We start from the raw sequence: 15,409 nt of genomic DNA on the forward strand, positions 1-15,409 counted from the left end.
GTCATTGTATTTAGCATAATATGCATTTACATAAATATTCCTTTAACGCTAAAGATCAAAGACACTATCTTATCCCCTTTTTTTGTTATTTTGATTTTTTTTACCTCAGCTTTCAAAAAAAGTGCTTGAATACTACAAGATAAAGCGTCTCTCTACCAGCTGTTTTGCAATGTGTGCATCCAGTAAATAAAACATCAACCAGGAGAACAATAATGGAGTTAAAGAAAAACCCAAAAGCAATAAAGAAAACAAACAATATATAACAATAGTAGAAAAGCATGAACAGCTTCCTTTTTTTCTGCCAGCTTACCCTAGTAATTGTGAGATCCAGAGAGCTAGTCATATAGTCATATTTTAATATGATGCTAACGACTGGGAGCAAAGAGGTTAATCTCACTCATGTTCTCTTTTTGAGTAGGGCAATACAACAAAACACACACATGGACAAAAAAAAAACTTTTGAACAGCATGGCGATGGTCTCAAGATTTTTTACTTTAAATACTGTTCTCCAGAAAAAAAAAAAAATCCAGTGCTCAGATATAGATATATATATATATATTTATATATGAAAAAAACTACTAAGCCTCTGTATTTTTGCCTGAATCCAACAAGGACTGGCTAATCAGCTGAAAGAAATAATAATAACAATAAAAATATTGAAAAGAAAAAAAAAGCAGCACATAGTATATTATTTTCAACCCCTTAACCGTCATTTCTGCCATAGCTTTCTTCTGCTGTTGCTACTAACGGTATCGTCTGCGTGGTACACTTAGAGACATCAACACGGGAAGGAAAGATATGCAGCTTAAACATGGCTGTGTTTGTAGTTTCTTTGCTATGAGATAATCTGTAACAACAGATTATATAATCACATAATGAAATAATCACACCGATTCTCCACCAACCCCCCACCCCATTCTCCGAGAGTGTCTTTTGTTTGCTTGGTTTTTTTTGCAATGTAATCTCGAAACTGAGATGCAGGAGAAGCCAATGTCTTTGATTCTGGGGCATCTCTATTTTTTTCACCTATGGGTTTTAAACTTGAATAAAATACTGAGTCCAACTCTGGCGCCCCCATAACCTCTCCGCTTTTCTTTTTTCTCTCATTCTCAGTTCTTTCACCTCTCCTTTGTCGATTTTCCACATACCCTCCCTCAAAAAAAAAAAAACAAAAAAAAAAAACACAATTCTACAGCTATGTTACAAGCAGATACGCATGAGCCAGTTCTCCAAACTTTGGTACTAAAAAAACACTTGGTCAGTTGTTAGAAAGGGAAAGTGGGAATGTTTGTTTTGGCACATTGCATGAGACGGAGTCTGTCTCGATAATGTCTCGGCTGTACATGTCACACATCCAATACAATCCAATAAGCAAGTGCACAATCTAGTTTTTTATATAGCAGGTTTATAGTCTCTGTTCCATCCTCTTTCGTCATTTTTTTTATTTTTATGATTGTGTCAAGGGAAATCCTTGCTGAAGATGTGTGGGCATTCCTCACACAGTTTGATAGAAATTGTCTGCCTGCAGGTTGTTCTGTTTTTGCATACTGTAGGAACCACTGTATCTTGAGTCTGGATCAGCCATCCTTAGCATTCGTTGAGAGCAGTCTACTTGAACCATGGTTCCCTTGCAGTCCACATACACTAGCTGGTTGTTTAGGCAGGTAGGCTGTGTAAACGGCAAAAGGGAAATAAGACATATCAATAAATAGACTTTATTATTTCTTGCATTGTTTAGTGCATTGCTTGGTGCCAATCATCTTGTGTTTACAGTGTACAATATATATTGTATATATTCTATATTTCACCTGCTTAATACTCATGGGCATTTCGTGTCCAGTTAGATATACATTTTTGGCATTAGAGTTTTGAATATGGGCGATTATATTTTAAATGAAACATGAAAAGTTATGACACCTAGCTCTGGTTATGCCTGGGATATTGTGGCCCCTTGCTGTATATTATTTAAATATATTGAGTTGTTTAATATCACCTTATAATAATGATATGAACTTTTATTTATAACACTTTAATTTATAACTGGTTACTTATTGTAAAAGTACTTAAAACGTGCATTATTCATTCAATAAGGTGAGTGCAGACCATGGTAATTCATATAAATGATACCAATGAAAAAATATGCATGGTCAGATATATACACATAGAAACACATTCACTGTTTGTTTTATAGAGGCTTTCTGAAATGTATAAACTAAACTTGCTCTTTTAGGTACAGAATGGGTTAAGGAAACATGAAAAAAACAGTAATGTTACTTTGAAACACCTAAATCTTCTGTTCCCCTCTGGAATGTTCTGAATGTGACACTATGAGCAGACATGCAAAGCAAGAAGCAATATTGCCTTGGGCCCGAATTCAAATATTCACGGTATTAATTTTCTACTCCGGTTCTATTTTTTTTCTATAACCTGCTTCTCTTCTCTCAGGCAAGGTAACTTTATACATACGGTAGCATAGCTCTCGCATAAGGACTAATGGCTTTGTTGAAATCATACACCTAATATTATATATGGGATATTTTAATTAAAATGTGCTTGTTTTGAGGGTAGGTAAATTAGGTAAAGCATTTAAGAAAAAGCACATAAAAGTCCAAACATGTGTTGCCTCATAAATTATATATACAATAACATGAAATTCCAAAACCTTTTTTTAACATTCTTGTCCATACCTTGGTTGGTGTTCTATAACACGGCACAGGTATCCACTGCTTTTTTTGATTGATGAGAAGAAGGACTAGGATAATAACAAAAGCTGTCATTATAGGTACAGCCACCCAAGCAACTGAGTGGAATGAATCTTCTTCATTTGGCCGTGTTCTCTCTCCTTCTCTGTAGTTCACTTGAAGATGACCCATGTCTATAAGAAAAAAAATCCCACGGTATCATTGCCTTGCTAAACTCTATGTTTACAGGCCCAACAGGTAAACATCTTAAATTTGTTTGATATTCTACACAAATAAACCACATTGCCCACTATCTCATGAAACCTTATCACCAGTGTTTCCCCATATACATAAAAATGAGCCCAGAAAGGGCTCAACAATGTTATACTCACCTCTGTGGGGATGGACAATGTCATTCTCACTGGGAGTTGGCCAGTGCGCAGAATCCAGCTCACTCTTTCCTCTGTGATTTGTCTTCTCAATTGGAATATTAGTGGGTTCGGGTATGTACATCTCTGCCAAAGCATATATGTATACACATATTATCAAGAGTACTAAATAACAATAGTTCCTCTCCTTGGGTTAGGAGTATCATGATACTTATACAACCTTACATACAGCTCAAGCTTGCATAAGTGCTAGGTAATTTAAATCAGGAACATTAAACTTAGAGGTAGTTTTCACACAGAGGTGTATATAAATGGATAAAGAGCTTTACATTTTGGTAAAGGGGTTTAGTCTTCAGTTTTGGCAAAATAAAACTTTATGGAAGTGGTCATATTTTCAATAGATTTTGATTAGATTTAACAAACTGTAAGGCTCTAGCATTGCCAGGTATATGTTTGGGCTCTATGTAACATCTATCTGATCGATGTAATGTAGAAGAGCTTAGGATTTTACCTTTACACATAGGACAGCAGCTCCCTTCCACGTTCATTGGTTCTACACAAGGCAGAGGAGGACAGCTGACAGTGGAGCAAAGTGTCTGGCCTTGCAAACAGTAGCAGTGGGTACAGCTGTCGATGTCCCATCGCTCCTCATCTGCATATGTTTTGCCATTGAAATGGCACACCACCTTCTTTGGTATTGTATCTTCTGTGGAAATAGATGTGCATCAGATTTGTATCGTTTTATACACAACAAGGGCCAAACATTTTATAACCAAAAATATGCTAGACAAACTTAGTCAAAATACATGGTATGATGACTATTAAGCAGAATGGTTTTCATATAATCACAAAGTCAACTAAATTCACCTAAACGCTGTTTACCAAGTTATTAAACGGTGTATGTTTGTCACCAGGTCAAAAAAATAATAATAAAAAAAACAGACAAGAAAACCCACCACATTATGACAGCTTAACTAAGCATTACATTTATGGTTGTACATCATTGGACTCCCCTGCCCATTATGACACTGACGTATAATGGCTGTACAGTAACAAGATGTTTTTATGCAGTTCACTAATTGGCAATATCATCAATGGATATGATTGTTGTTTCCGGATTTAGCAGCTAAAGGAAGGTCTGTACTTTTTCCCGTTGGCGAGACAGCCCTGTCTATTTGTTAACCTAAGTGAGCAGGCAGTGAATCTGGTTGTTAACCCTTAAACCAATACATGGGCCCAGTCCTTTCTATCATTTCAAATCGTATATATATATCTCTTTTTCATTTGCTTATACGTTCCCTTTAAATGGCTGCATTATGTAGAAGGTGATGTGTTCTAACCAAAGAACAAATATAAATTGCTATAATGGTGGCGTAATCATATACATCATAGACAATCAAGTAATTTACTAAGCCCCTAATCACCGTGTCAGTCAGTTTGGAAGACTTTTTCGCCAGACAAATGTTTAAATGTTGTTACTGAAAACATAACTATTAGAGCAGCATAATAAGCAGACATTCAACTCTGGATAATTGTGCCATGCTTCAGAAAGCTTGACACGATGATCGAAGTAGAATTAAGAGAAGTCGTATATTAGATGTATTAAGACTTATTGCTGCTACATCACACACTTATAAAAAATAAATAAATCACAAAATATTAAAAAATGAAGTGCCTGATTTAATGTGGTGGTGATGATTAACACATGTGCAGTTCAATGGAAAACAATTCATTACGAACATGAATAAATATATAGCTATCTTTCTCAATCCAGCCAGTGCTGGTTTTCGTGATCTATGGAAATAATTCACTGTGAATCCAAGCCCTACAGTAGCGTGACAGTAGGTTTGTGAACTAGCACTACAAGGAATCATCTTAATTGTCTTCTGTGAAAATATGATCCTTATTCTTTACATTGTGGATTAGAAAAATGCAATAAAATTGATGGTTCCCGTGCAAGCACCTGGACAGGAGCCATAAACCATAGCATGCCAACAAGGTAACATAATCTATCCAAATATAGTTTACGAAAAAGCTGCACTATGTGGATTTCTTAGAATACGTGCATATTTCCGATGAATAAGAACATCTTAATTACATCTGACATTCGTAATTCGTTCAAGCAAAAAATACTGGTACTAAAAAAAATCTATATTGAATATATATCTTTCTATAGTATTTGTCTATGGTATATATAATTTCTATTCCTATTATTCATCTATGAGGATAGGGACTTCAAAACTTTTGTAGTGGAAAAATTGTCTCCCACAATACAAAGGGGCTATGTATAAACACGGATTCTGAGGACATTTAAAAGTGGTCTTATCACCACAAAACTAATTGAATGTTGCTGCTGACTCTACCATGTTACCAGCTGTTCTCTAAAGGGGTGCTAGAGTGAAGTTTGTTCCTAGGCCCGTAGTATATCTATCCATTGTATCTGTATCCTAGATAACGGTGATGGAGGTTAGATGGTGTTACAAGTAAAACTGTATCCAGTCAAATATTTCACCTCCCAGTTCCTATAACTAACAGTCTGGCTTCTAACATTAATTTACTGTAATGTAATTAGTAGGGCTGCAACTAACGATTATTGTAATAATCGATTAGTTGGCCGATTATTTTTTCGATTAATCGGATAAAAAAAACAATATTTAATAATTTAATGAAATGCCCTGCACCCACCCACACTCTGCACCATCAGTTTCCCACCCGGCAATCATATATTCATATTTTTCTCTCTCTCTCTCTCTCTCTCTCTCTCTCTCTCTCTCTCTCTCTCTCTCTCTCTCTCTCTCTCTCTCTCTCTCTCTCTCTCTCTCTCTCTCTCTCTCTCTCTCTCTCTCTCTCTCTCTCTCTCTCTCTCTCTCTCTCTCTCTCTCTCTCTCTCTCTCTCTCTCTCTCTCTCTCTCTCTCTCTCTCTCTCTCTCTCCATACGTACCTCCGCTACCGAATCGTTCCACTTACAACGTTCAACCGCAAAACTTTATTCAAATCTTCATCGTTCACGCGCATCACATCCGTCATTACGTAACTTCAAGCAGACGGACACTACAGAGCTCTGCAGCAGAAACGGGGGAACGCTGGCGGAGGTAAGTGAAAGGAGCCGAGCGCTCCAACGACGAATCCATCACTCGATTAATCGATAACGGAAATCGTCGACAACGATTCCCGTTATCGATTATTATCGATTTTATCGATTCGTTGTTTCAGGTCTAGTAATTAGCATAATGTAATAACTTACAGACAACCCCTAATGCAACATCCATTCTGACACAGCTACACATTACATTCTACATAGATACCAAGCGTGAAAAGAAAAACAATGCCACCAACACCCTTCCAGCACACCTGGGAAGCCTTTCTTCCCCTGGGTCACCTGGTCCAATTCTTCTTTGTCCAGGCAAGGGACTGGCGTTTGGCTAAGACCACTCATTTGACCACTTCTCACATACGGCCCGCTCACTCCTCTCCCATTACCCACTTACTAAAGGCAGTTACTGGGGCTAGTTCTACCTCTTCATGAAGCCAGAAGAGGGAGAGATCTGGGTAGCTAATCTTGAGAAGTTTTCATATGCATATTTGTGAGTTCTAACCATGAAACTGGGGCTCCATTGTGCAACATACAACTCTTAATAGAAACGGAACAAGGTTCTAGAAAAAAATATAAAAAAACGGGTGATCTGAAAGGTTGCTGTAATACAAGCAGAAATAGTTGTATATCAAAGTCAAATTGGTAGCCTGACAACCCATCTACCAGCTAGTTTATAATGTAACTAGCAGCCCATGTGTGTAGCCCAATGGAGGGATGAGCATCGCCGCAGAGGATAGCACATTTTTTGCATGGTAACGCAACTTTCTATTTAATTTAACTTCAAATTCTAAAATGAAAAATGTCTTTTGTCATTAATAGACATTTTGAGTCATTGTAAACAAACAGCGGGTATAATTACAAATCACCTACTCTAATTACCGTATTCAACAAACTTTGGATTTACTATGCAATTTCAAAAATAAATGTATTTATGATGTAATACCTCTTTTATTTATGGATCTTACAAAGGTTCTAGCCTTGAAGTGCCCAACATTGCTAAGATCCCAATGATCAAACCTAATTAATGGCCCGCTTTATTGGGTACCTTAGAAAACAAACTTTATTAGAGCTTAGACACATATGGAGAAAAACATGTTTGGATCTTGCTGTTACTGCTCTGAAAGTGAGTTTTGAAAATCCATAGATTTATAAACAATGTGAGAAAGGAATAAGGACAATAGGAAATACGGATAAAATTAAATTAAGAATGGAAATATAAACCAATAGCTCAAAGCAACAAATACATTCACTAAAAAGCTTAAATAGTGAGTTGCAGGACGCTCGCAAGGCACACAACCCAGATCCTGAAATAGACAGAATGCAAAGTAATCCACACACTAAAATCTATATTGTTGCTTCCTTAGATCTGTTTAGGATTTGTCAGAAACATCTGATATGTTGCTTTGGTGATTGGCCCACTTTTACCTCTTTGCACCTGGGTTGCTCTCTTTATAATCGCTGTTAGCAGCCTGAGTATTACAAGACTTGACAATACCAAAAAAAAAAAAAATCCCACTTGTATTATTTGAGGTCAGAGGATAGATGATTTAATTTTATAAGATGCTACAATTTTACAAGGTTCTCAAAAAAACAACAGAGACAAGTTTAATGGATGTGCCTTTTTCTTACAAATAAACAATGAAACATCCCAGGAAAAAGGGAGACATATTGTATAGCTGTTTATTCGTCCTTATTTTTCCGATATGATCCAATAAAAGAACCACTAGGTGGTGCTAGGTTATTAAAAAAAATAACCAATTTGTCGTCTCTTCAATTACGTCTGATAAAATCAGCTAGGGGCTGTGGCAACCGCACAAATACCTTTGCTCATCAAATGGTAGCTAATTTATATAATAAGAAACCATTTTGCTGAATTTTCCATTATTATCTATTTTCCCTTTACTGGAACATTTCTATGGCTGTGACCTCGCATTTTTATTAAGAATGCTGCTAGTTTTACTCTTTCAACCATTTCCTTAACCCCGCACCTTCCACATCACATATAAAACTAAGAAGCTTATAGTATCCATGGCAGATGTCAAATAAAAAAATAAATATGGCGACCTTGGAACATTCACAGGTTGCTCATCAAACGTATGTAAAACCTTTCCATGAGTTACATTGTTTTAGTCCCTCTCATGAATATATTAAAATGTGTTCTTTTGCTTTTGCTTGGGGCTGATAGTTACGTTTATCGTACTTCTCCTTCATTGCTGCCACCTCATTATAGCTCCCAACTGTCAAAGTCCAAGCATTCAAATGAGTGACAGTTCAGCCAAACACCAATTATCTTCCAGTGGATTAATTCTAAGCTGAATCTCCCAGAAACAATCGCCTCACTGTGGACTTTTATACTTTGAGTATAAAAGAACCAAAATTCTAGTACATAAAATCATCAACTTGATTTTCTCTATTACGTTGACTACATTTGTCATTTGGACTGGAGGGTTAAAATGTCCGTCAAATTTAGCAATCAATTTTCACAGCACAGGAAAAGCAAAAAAGTTACCCTTGCTGGATGCAAAATGGTCCAAATCTGGATTGACAGATTTGCCAGTGTCTAGCACACTTTGGGATGACTTCTCTTTCGACAATACACTTTCTTCTGCTTCAACATACTTCCCCTGACACTATCAATAAGAATGTTAGCTGATAGCTCTCCAGCTGTTCGTCAAGCACCGATCCCATAATTCTTTGGAAAACTTTGGTGAGCCAAATCATAGTTCAGTAGATGGTGGAAAGACAACTTGTAAACTGTCCATGGAATATGTAATATTCCTCAGTCAACTCATGAAAATACCCATTCTTCTTCTGAAGAACCATTTTTGACACTGGAATTAAAAGTCTTATAAGGAAATATGTATGAAGTGAATTAATCAGTATGGGTTCTGGTGTGAGGTTAAGATATACCTAGAGACAGACGTACTTGATAAGATATTATGGGCATGTGCTGGGCTTAGGTCCAATACCCGGCTCAGTCCAGCTTATCAACCAAGAATGAATGTGAATAACAGAAGAAAGAATGTGAGCTTGAAGGCTTAAATAACTAAAGCTTGTAGGTAGATTATTATGAAAGTTTGCCATAACCATACCTTCCTCGTGATTAAGTAATAATAAAAAACTAGCGATGCCAGAGATGTATTTGTATACGGATACCCAACATAAGTAAAGCATCATACATGCTTATAATAATATTGGAAATGAGAGATGCCGTCAAAGGCACAATAAAAAGGTTTGAGCACTGGCTATGTTATTAAGTAGAGTTTAGTGAAATGTATTACGTTTGAAATTGACTGGGGTATCTCAATTTAAAATTAAAGAATATGCTATAAAAGGAAACTAAATGGCAACCTCCTTAATCTGTTCATCTAATAACGTGAGTGCTTAATAACTGCTGCGTATACATCTCACATTATTATACTCCACTGCAGAAATAGCTGACACAGTGACAACGACTCTCCAAGGGGCAAGTCCTACCAGCTCTAAAGATAACTTCTTAAAACTCGCCATTGATGACAATGTACATTTTTGCCCGAAGCCACTACACACACAGAACAAAATGCGAATCTTCTTTGTAGGTACAAAGGATAAAATCTGAATTAGAAAATCTATAGCCACTCAACATTTCTTTGGAAAGCACAACACTTTATTATGTATATTGATTTGCCATTTTGAACCATATTGGACCATCTTCTTCTACCCTGAAGGCAATCTAATACGGAGTTAAATGGTGTATCAATGTAAGTAATTCACTTCATTACTTTCTTCTTTAAAGCAAACGTACAATGAAGTCAGCACAAACACAATAAATTACAATTAAAGTCACAGCGCGTCTTATCTCCATCTTTGTAGGGTATGAACATAAAAATACACATTCTTGTACATGGACAAGTTTTTCATTATTTAAAGGGACTGGATAGAGTGATTCTTAGGATAGCAAAGTATTCTGTACCCAAGAGAAAATGGGAACCCAAACACTTTGGACTACATACTAATCTGGAAATATGAATGGCACAGTGATATGGAACTGATCTCCAAAAGACTAGGAGAGAAATTCTAGTCCATCACCTTAATATACTTCAATACTAGGTACAGTAGCACAAGGCATGTCCATGTCAATAATGATATGGGCATTTTAGCCATGGCTAACCCTTACAAGTTAAAGTAGGGGATCATTTATCTTATCATGCTTAGTCTCACAAGTATGTTTTAACATGTATGGTCAAAACCTGAAAATCATTAGTTATATCTGTGTCATGGTAAATTAATTTGGTTTTTTTGGATAAAATATCCCCATGTTAGTGCTGTATAATTCTATAATGAGTTATGCTGTTATTCCTGTTCATTTTTTTCCCGTGGGACCCAAACACGCATAATATATATCGCATGAAGCATTTTGTGGGATGTCATTTGGAATAATTGCTAAACTTGTTTGAAAACTCTTCAATATAATTATTAGCATATGTTTAAAATTATACATGATAAATCTTCAAAGTGATTACTGACACACGTTTCAAATTATACAAGAAAAACCTCATAATTAAGTTATCTGCGTTGCAAAAAATAAGATTAATCATTCATATTTAATAATTTTAATGCTACAATTAACATTTTTAACACTTGATTTATTGACCCATTGAGTATGTGTATTTTCTTACAATATTTTTAAATTTCTCATTCACCCCCACTAACTCTCCTATCTAAAATTATATTAAAATATATGTCTTCTGCTTCTGTCAAAAATGTATATTTAAAATTATACGTGTCGTTTCACCCACATTAATGACTTTGTAGACATAACTGAGCAACAATGGCTGACCTAAGCGCCTGTTAGACAGGTATTGGTAAAATGTTGAATGTCATTCCAGTTATCACAGGCCCATCAGATAAGGCAATTGAAAACATTGGTTCATAGATTGCAAGAGGCTCAGAAATTGAATGAATGGAATCTCTGATCGATAGACACTGTTGTACGCTGATTTAGAGACTATATATACACACGAGCAGTCGAAAGAAACCCAACAGATTTGTTTTGATGACAAGAAAAGCTTTAAGAAATGTCATTAAGGTTGTATTCCTATAAAGACCTAGTGCACATCACTAGTTAAAGTGCTTTGAGGACAGATAAACACATTCTAATCATTTGAGCTTTGTATATAGCTGCAGGATGTCAGGGGGATATAGATAAGACGACTCTTTATCAGGCGACTTGCAGTCTAAAGTTCCTCTTCAAATGAAGGCAATTGAACAATCTAATTAACACAGAAAACGCATGTACAATAATAACTTGCTGAAAACGGGTTGTTTACCGCCAAACACATGATTGCCTTTGAGCATACTTTACATAATGCAAGACACAGAAATTGCAGTGGGAAACTCTGTGTTGCCAGCTCTGATAGACCATGCAACTGGGTGACACCGGCAGCTGTCGGCAGGATGTCCGGTACGTCCTTGTGGCTTTTATAGATGTTACTACCTGCCACTGTGTTTGATTTGCTTTTGTGAGAGTTACGTTTTAAGAGAGGAGACTCATCTAGAGCCCCTATTAAAAGCAGGTGAAATAAAGCATTAACGACTGAACGTGTATTTGACCAGATTTGTGCCGAAAGCTCTCCCGAGCAGCACAATACTACTGACCAGGTTGGAGATAATTTCTTACTTGTGCTACAGTCCAATGTATACAAAAAACAAAAACTGTCTGCGCTTCTTACCCTAATAAAGTTGGCAACAAATATATAAACATAATATAAATGAGAGCTTTTGGTTATATGAATTGGCCAAAGCATAATTAAGCTCACCCGCCACGTCAAGGCACACTCTCAATAGGGTGAGAACCTACTCTCACCTCCTACATAGTGGGCACACAAAGCATTTTATACTTCTTGTGCTACAGTCCACCAGGGTGACCTACAAACGGTTTCAACAGTTTCTCATATACTTTAGAGTGCCAAGGATCTTCAGAGCTCAAGAGGGTCAATACATACTTGCCCAAGTTATATTCTTCTATTGGTTTTAATGATGTCATTATTTTAATAATATTGCACGTCCGTTAATTAAAATAGTCACATTGAAATCAGCTATAATGCCTAAATGAAAATAACTACCAAGGTGACTTAGGAACAAAGAAATGTTGTAAGCATAGTATTAGGAAATTCTATAGACTTTAAGAACATCTCTGTGAAGGTCACATTTGAATACAGCGAACTCGAAATAACTTTTACTTACTAAAGAAACAGAAAATGCTTTTACTGAAAGTCCAAGAAAAAAAGGGTTTAAAGTACAGGAAACCGGTTTTCTTGTGCACTTTATATAATTTTTTTCCAGCCTAAATGTTAGCTTTTCTGAGACAAATAGTTTTTTTTTGTGCAGGCTAATGCAGCATAGCCCCTGAACCTCACAAAGGTAAATCAAGCATAATTACAGGATAACTCAATAATAGGTCTTACGATGGAGATTATATATAATTAGATTGTTTTCAAGACTCAATATTATATTTTTTCTACACCCTACACCTAAAAAACTCAGAATGCTACAACAAAAGAGGAACATATTAAATTAGACGTGACAGCAGAACTTGGAGAATGGGAAAAACAGGGTGGATGTAATAATTGCCGTTTTTGGAATCATCTACGTATTTGTCTTTGGCCCGCATAATGTATAGATCAATTAGGGAAATGCGATACCTATGATTTAGCCATCTGCCTCATAACTTTTATCCAGAAGTCTTGATCACCTGTTCATTTCCACCCCTAGATTCTGCATCACAAATATTTTAAAACAAATGAATGAGGCAATTATATAAAATTTGAACACATATATCTGAAAGCACATATAATATACTGCAATCTTAGATATATTTTCTAAAATGATTGCCACCACTTCAGGCTTTAACATGGAATGGCTGCTCTATTTGAATGTGTTATCTTTAAGGGATTACAATATTACTATTCGGATGATAACATTTGTACTGAATAATGAGTTCCTCATCCTGCCATTGTTGAACACAACACAAAATATTTAAATTAATATTAATTAGTTTCTAATCTCAAAATTCAGCTTGGGTTCTCCTACGTGCTACAGCGATTTATAAAAAATAAATCTATGTTTCATAAACTAGATTCAAATGAATTAACACAGTAATGTGGGCCTTCTTAACCTAAAGGAAACATAAAAAAGAACCTAGTTTGTTTAAAGAAAAAGAGGAATAGGTTGTCATGGGACTCATGGAACAGAAGTCTATTTCCTAGAAGTATTAGTTTGCAGATCTATTTGACTTTCTATGGTTTAGAAAGAAATAAAGATTATGTAGCCCACAGGCAATTGAGAGCAAAAATATACAAAGCAAACATGAACAAAAAGGAAAACGTGCGTGTGAAACGCAGGGGATCGGTAACAAATACTCCAGACAGCGCCTGATTTCATCAACATTAAAGCTTCCATCTTTGGGTTATAAAAAGCAAGGAATATCTGAGATGTCATAAATATTTCAGGAATACTCAAATAGTACCAGCGTAGTAGGAACTGGTAACTTTTAACTCTGTGACAGTAGTGTTAAAAATAAAGGCCACAGGCTTGGAAGTCGTGCCTCTAATTGAAGTCTTAGTGATGCAGAGTTCTACTTTAGATGACAGCTATCGTACATAATTAACATTGACCTCTGTTGGATCCACAAACATGGGAGATGGTGTGAAAACGTACAAAAGCCCATCACTATCTCAGCTTTCTCATGGAAACCTGGCTCAAGCAGCCTAATGAAAAAGTGTACGTCTATAATTTTGCCTGCATACTTTTATGAGTATGATAGCCTGGAATTCACCCCCTCTTTCATAAGGAAGCTTGTACCAGATCAGTGGGTCTAGCGAAAAATATGCAGTAACATGGGTGTAAAGCTGCTCAAAAAATCTGCCCTGTGCAACTGGACATCAATTGCTATACCCAGATCTCTGGTCAATTTAGAGTCTCCACGTATGCTTAGAAGAATATATATTGCTTCTTACAGTGTCTTTTACACCAACTATTGAGTTTGGCTAATCTCCCATTCATTGAGTTGCTCCATATTTTTCCAGGTCCTGAATTCACTTCAATGGAGATTTTGCTAAGCAGATAAACTTGTGGAACACTTATATTACCCTTTTTACTGAACACAAAATGCATTCTTAAAAAGTTACCTTCTGTGTGGACTAGTCAGGATAATCTGACCTATAGCAAATACTTTAGGGACCCTTTACAATTTCTTTAAATCATAAAAAATGAACTGCTTTGTCTACTTGGTCAGGTTATTGCTGTAAAACTTCAATCTTTGAGATTGCTTTCATGTTAAATCCCTCACATCCTATTAACCAAGGATTAGTCCATTTGTTAATGGCATTCTGTATTTGAAAGCCTGTGGCATGTTCTCATGTACCGCTATGAAATGTGTGCACGCTAAGATCCAGTCATTGATTTTTTTATAATCCTATTTTCCAAATACAGACAGTATCAACTAGTAAAATTGGATGTATTCCTCTCATCTGTTATATCGTACCTAAAAGTGACATATAAACAGCATCCTATAATAAAAGGTAATGAACACAAACAATAAGGTCCGGCTATCCGACAGTACATATTCAGTAGATACCTGAAAAATAATATCACGGAACAATTTTGTCAAGGACAGCCAAAGGGTTATTAATTTTGCAGCCTAAACAAACTATGATTTTGTGCTCTTATTCAATCATACATGTTAATTTTTTAAAAATGATTGGGCTCCAAAAAAGGGTTCCACTGTAATATACAACTCCCTAGAAATACTTCTAGCCACCTTTTGCTAACATTCTACTGTAAGTAAATTGATAAATCCCAGAACTTCACGAGACAGCATGTATTGGTATGTTGGTAATTTCATTATATGTAAGTTAATACACCTTCACAAGCTGACCACTTGTATTAACCTTTTCAGTATCAATGTGGTGAGAATTGCTTTGCCACTGAATGATATAAACCCCCCTCATATTTTTCCAAAGACACTTAAAGGGTCATCATCCCGTTCAATGCAAGCGTGCAACACCTATTGACTTAAGTTTAGTTCACTGATATATACTGTGCTTAGTCTTGTCGGAATATTACTTTATTGGACAAGAATGAAAAAAGATATAGTTAATTAAAGAAAAAGAATGCTCTGAGAACATACCAGTTATAACTCGTTTGTAAATCCAGTCTGGTATGTGGCATCAGAAATGTAATTTAATGACATGTAAGGAAGCAA

The 15,409-nt window shown here is 36.0% G+C and overlaps 1 protein-coding gene across 1 annotated transcript in view; it reads right to left on the reverse strand.

The window, feature by feature from the left end:
* Positions 1-1,405: 1,405 nt before the first annotated feature.
* CRIM1 (cysteine rich transmembrane BMP regulator 1) overlaps positions 1,406-15,409 on the reverse strand; it is a 296,241-nt gene continuing 282,237 nt past the window's right edge. The window contains exons 14-17 of the mRNA XM_053459281.1: positions 3,583-3,777; positions 3,075-3,197; positions 2,689-2,876; positions 1,406-1,670 (exon numbers count right to left, since the gene is read on the reverse strand). Of these exons, the coding sequence (XP_053315256.1) occupies positions 1,497-1,670; positions 2,689-2,876; positions 3,075-3,197; positions 3,583-3,777 (680 nt within the window). The 3' untranslated portion in view covers positions 1,406-1,496. The remainder of the gene's footprint in view (positions 1,671-2,688; positions 2,877-3,074; positions 3,198-3,582; positions 3,778-15,409) is intronic.

Source organism: Spea bombifrons, chromosome 3, assembly GCF_027358695.1.
Source record: "Spea bombifrons isolate aSpeBom1 chromosome 3, aSpeBom1.2.pri, whole genome shotgun sequence".
NCBI lineage: Eukaryota > Metazoa > Chordata > Amphibia > Anura > Pelobatidae > Spea > Spea bombifrons.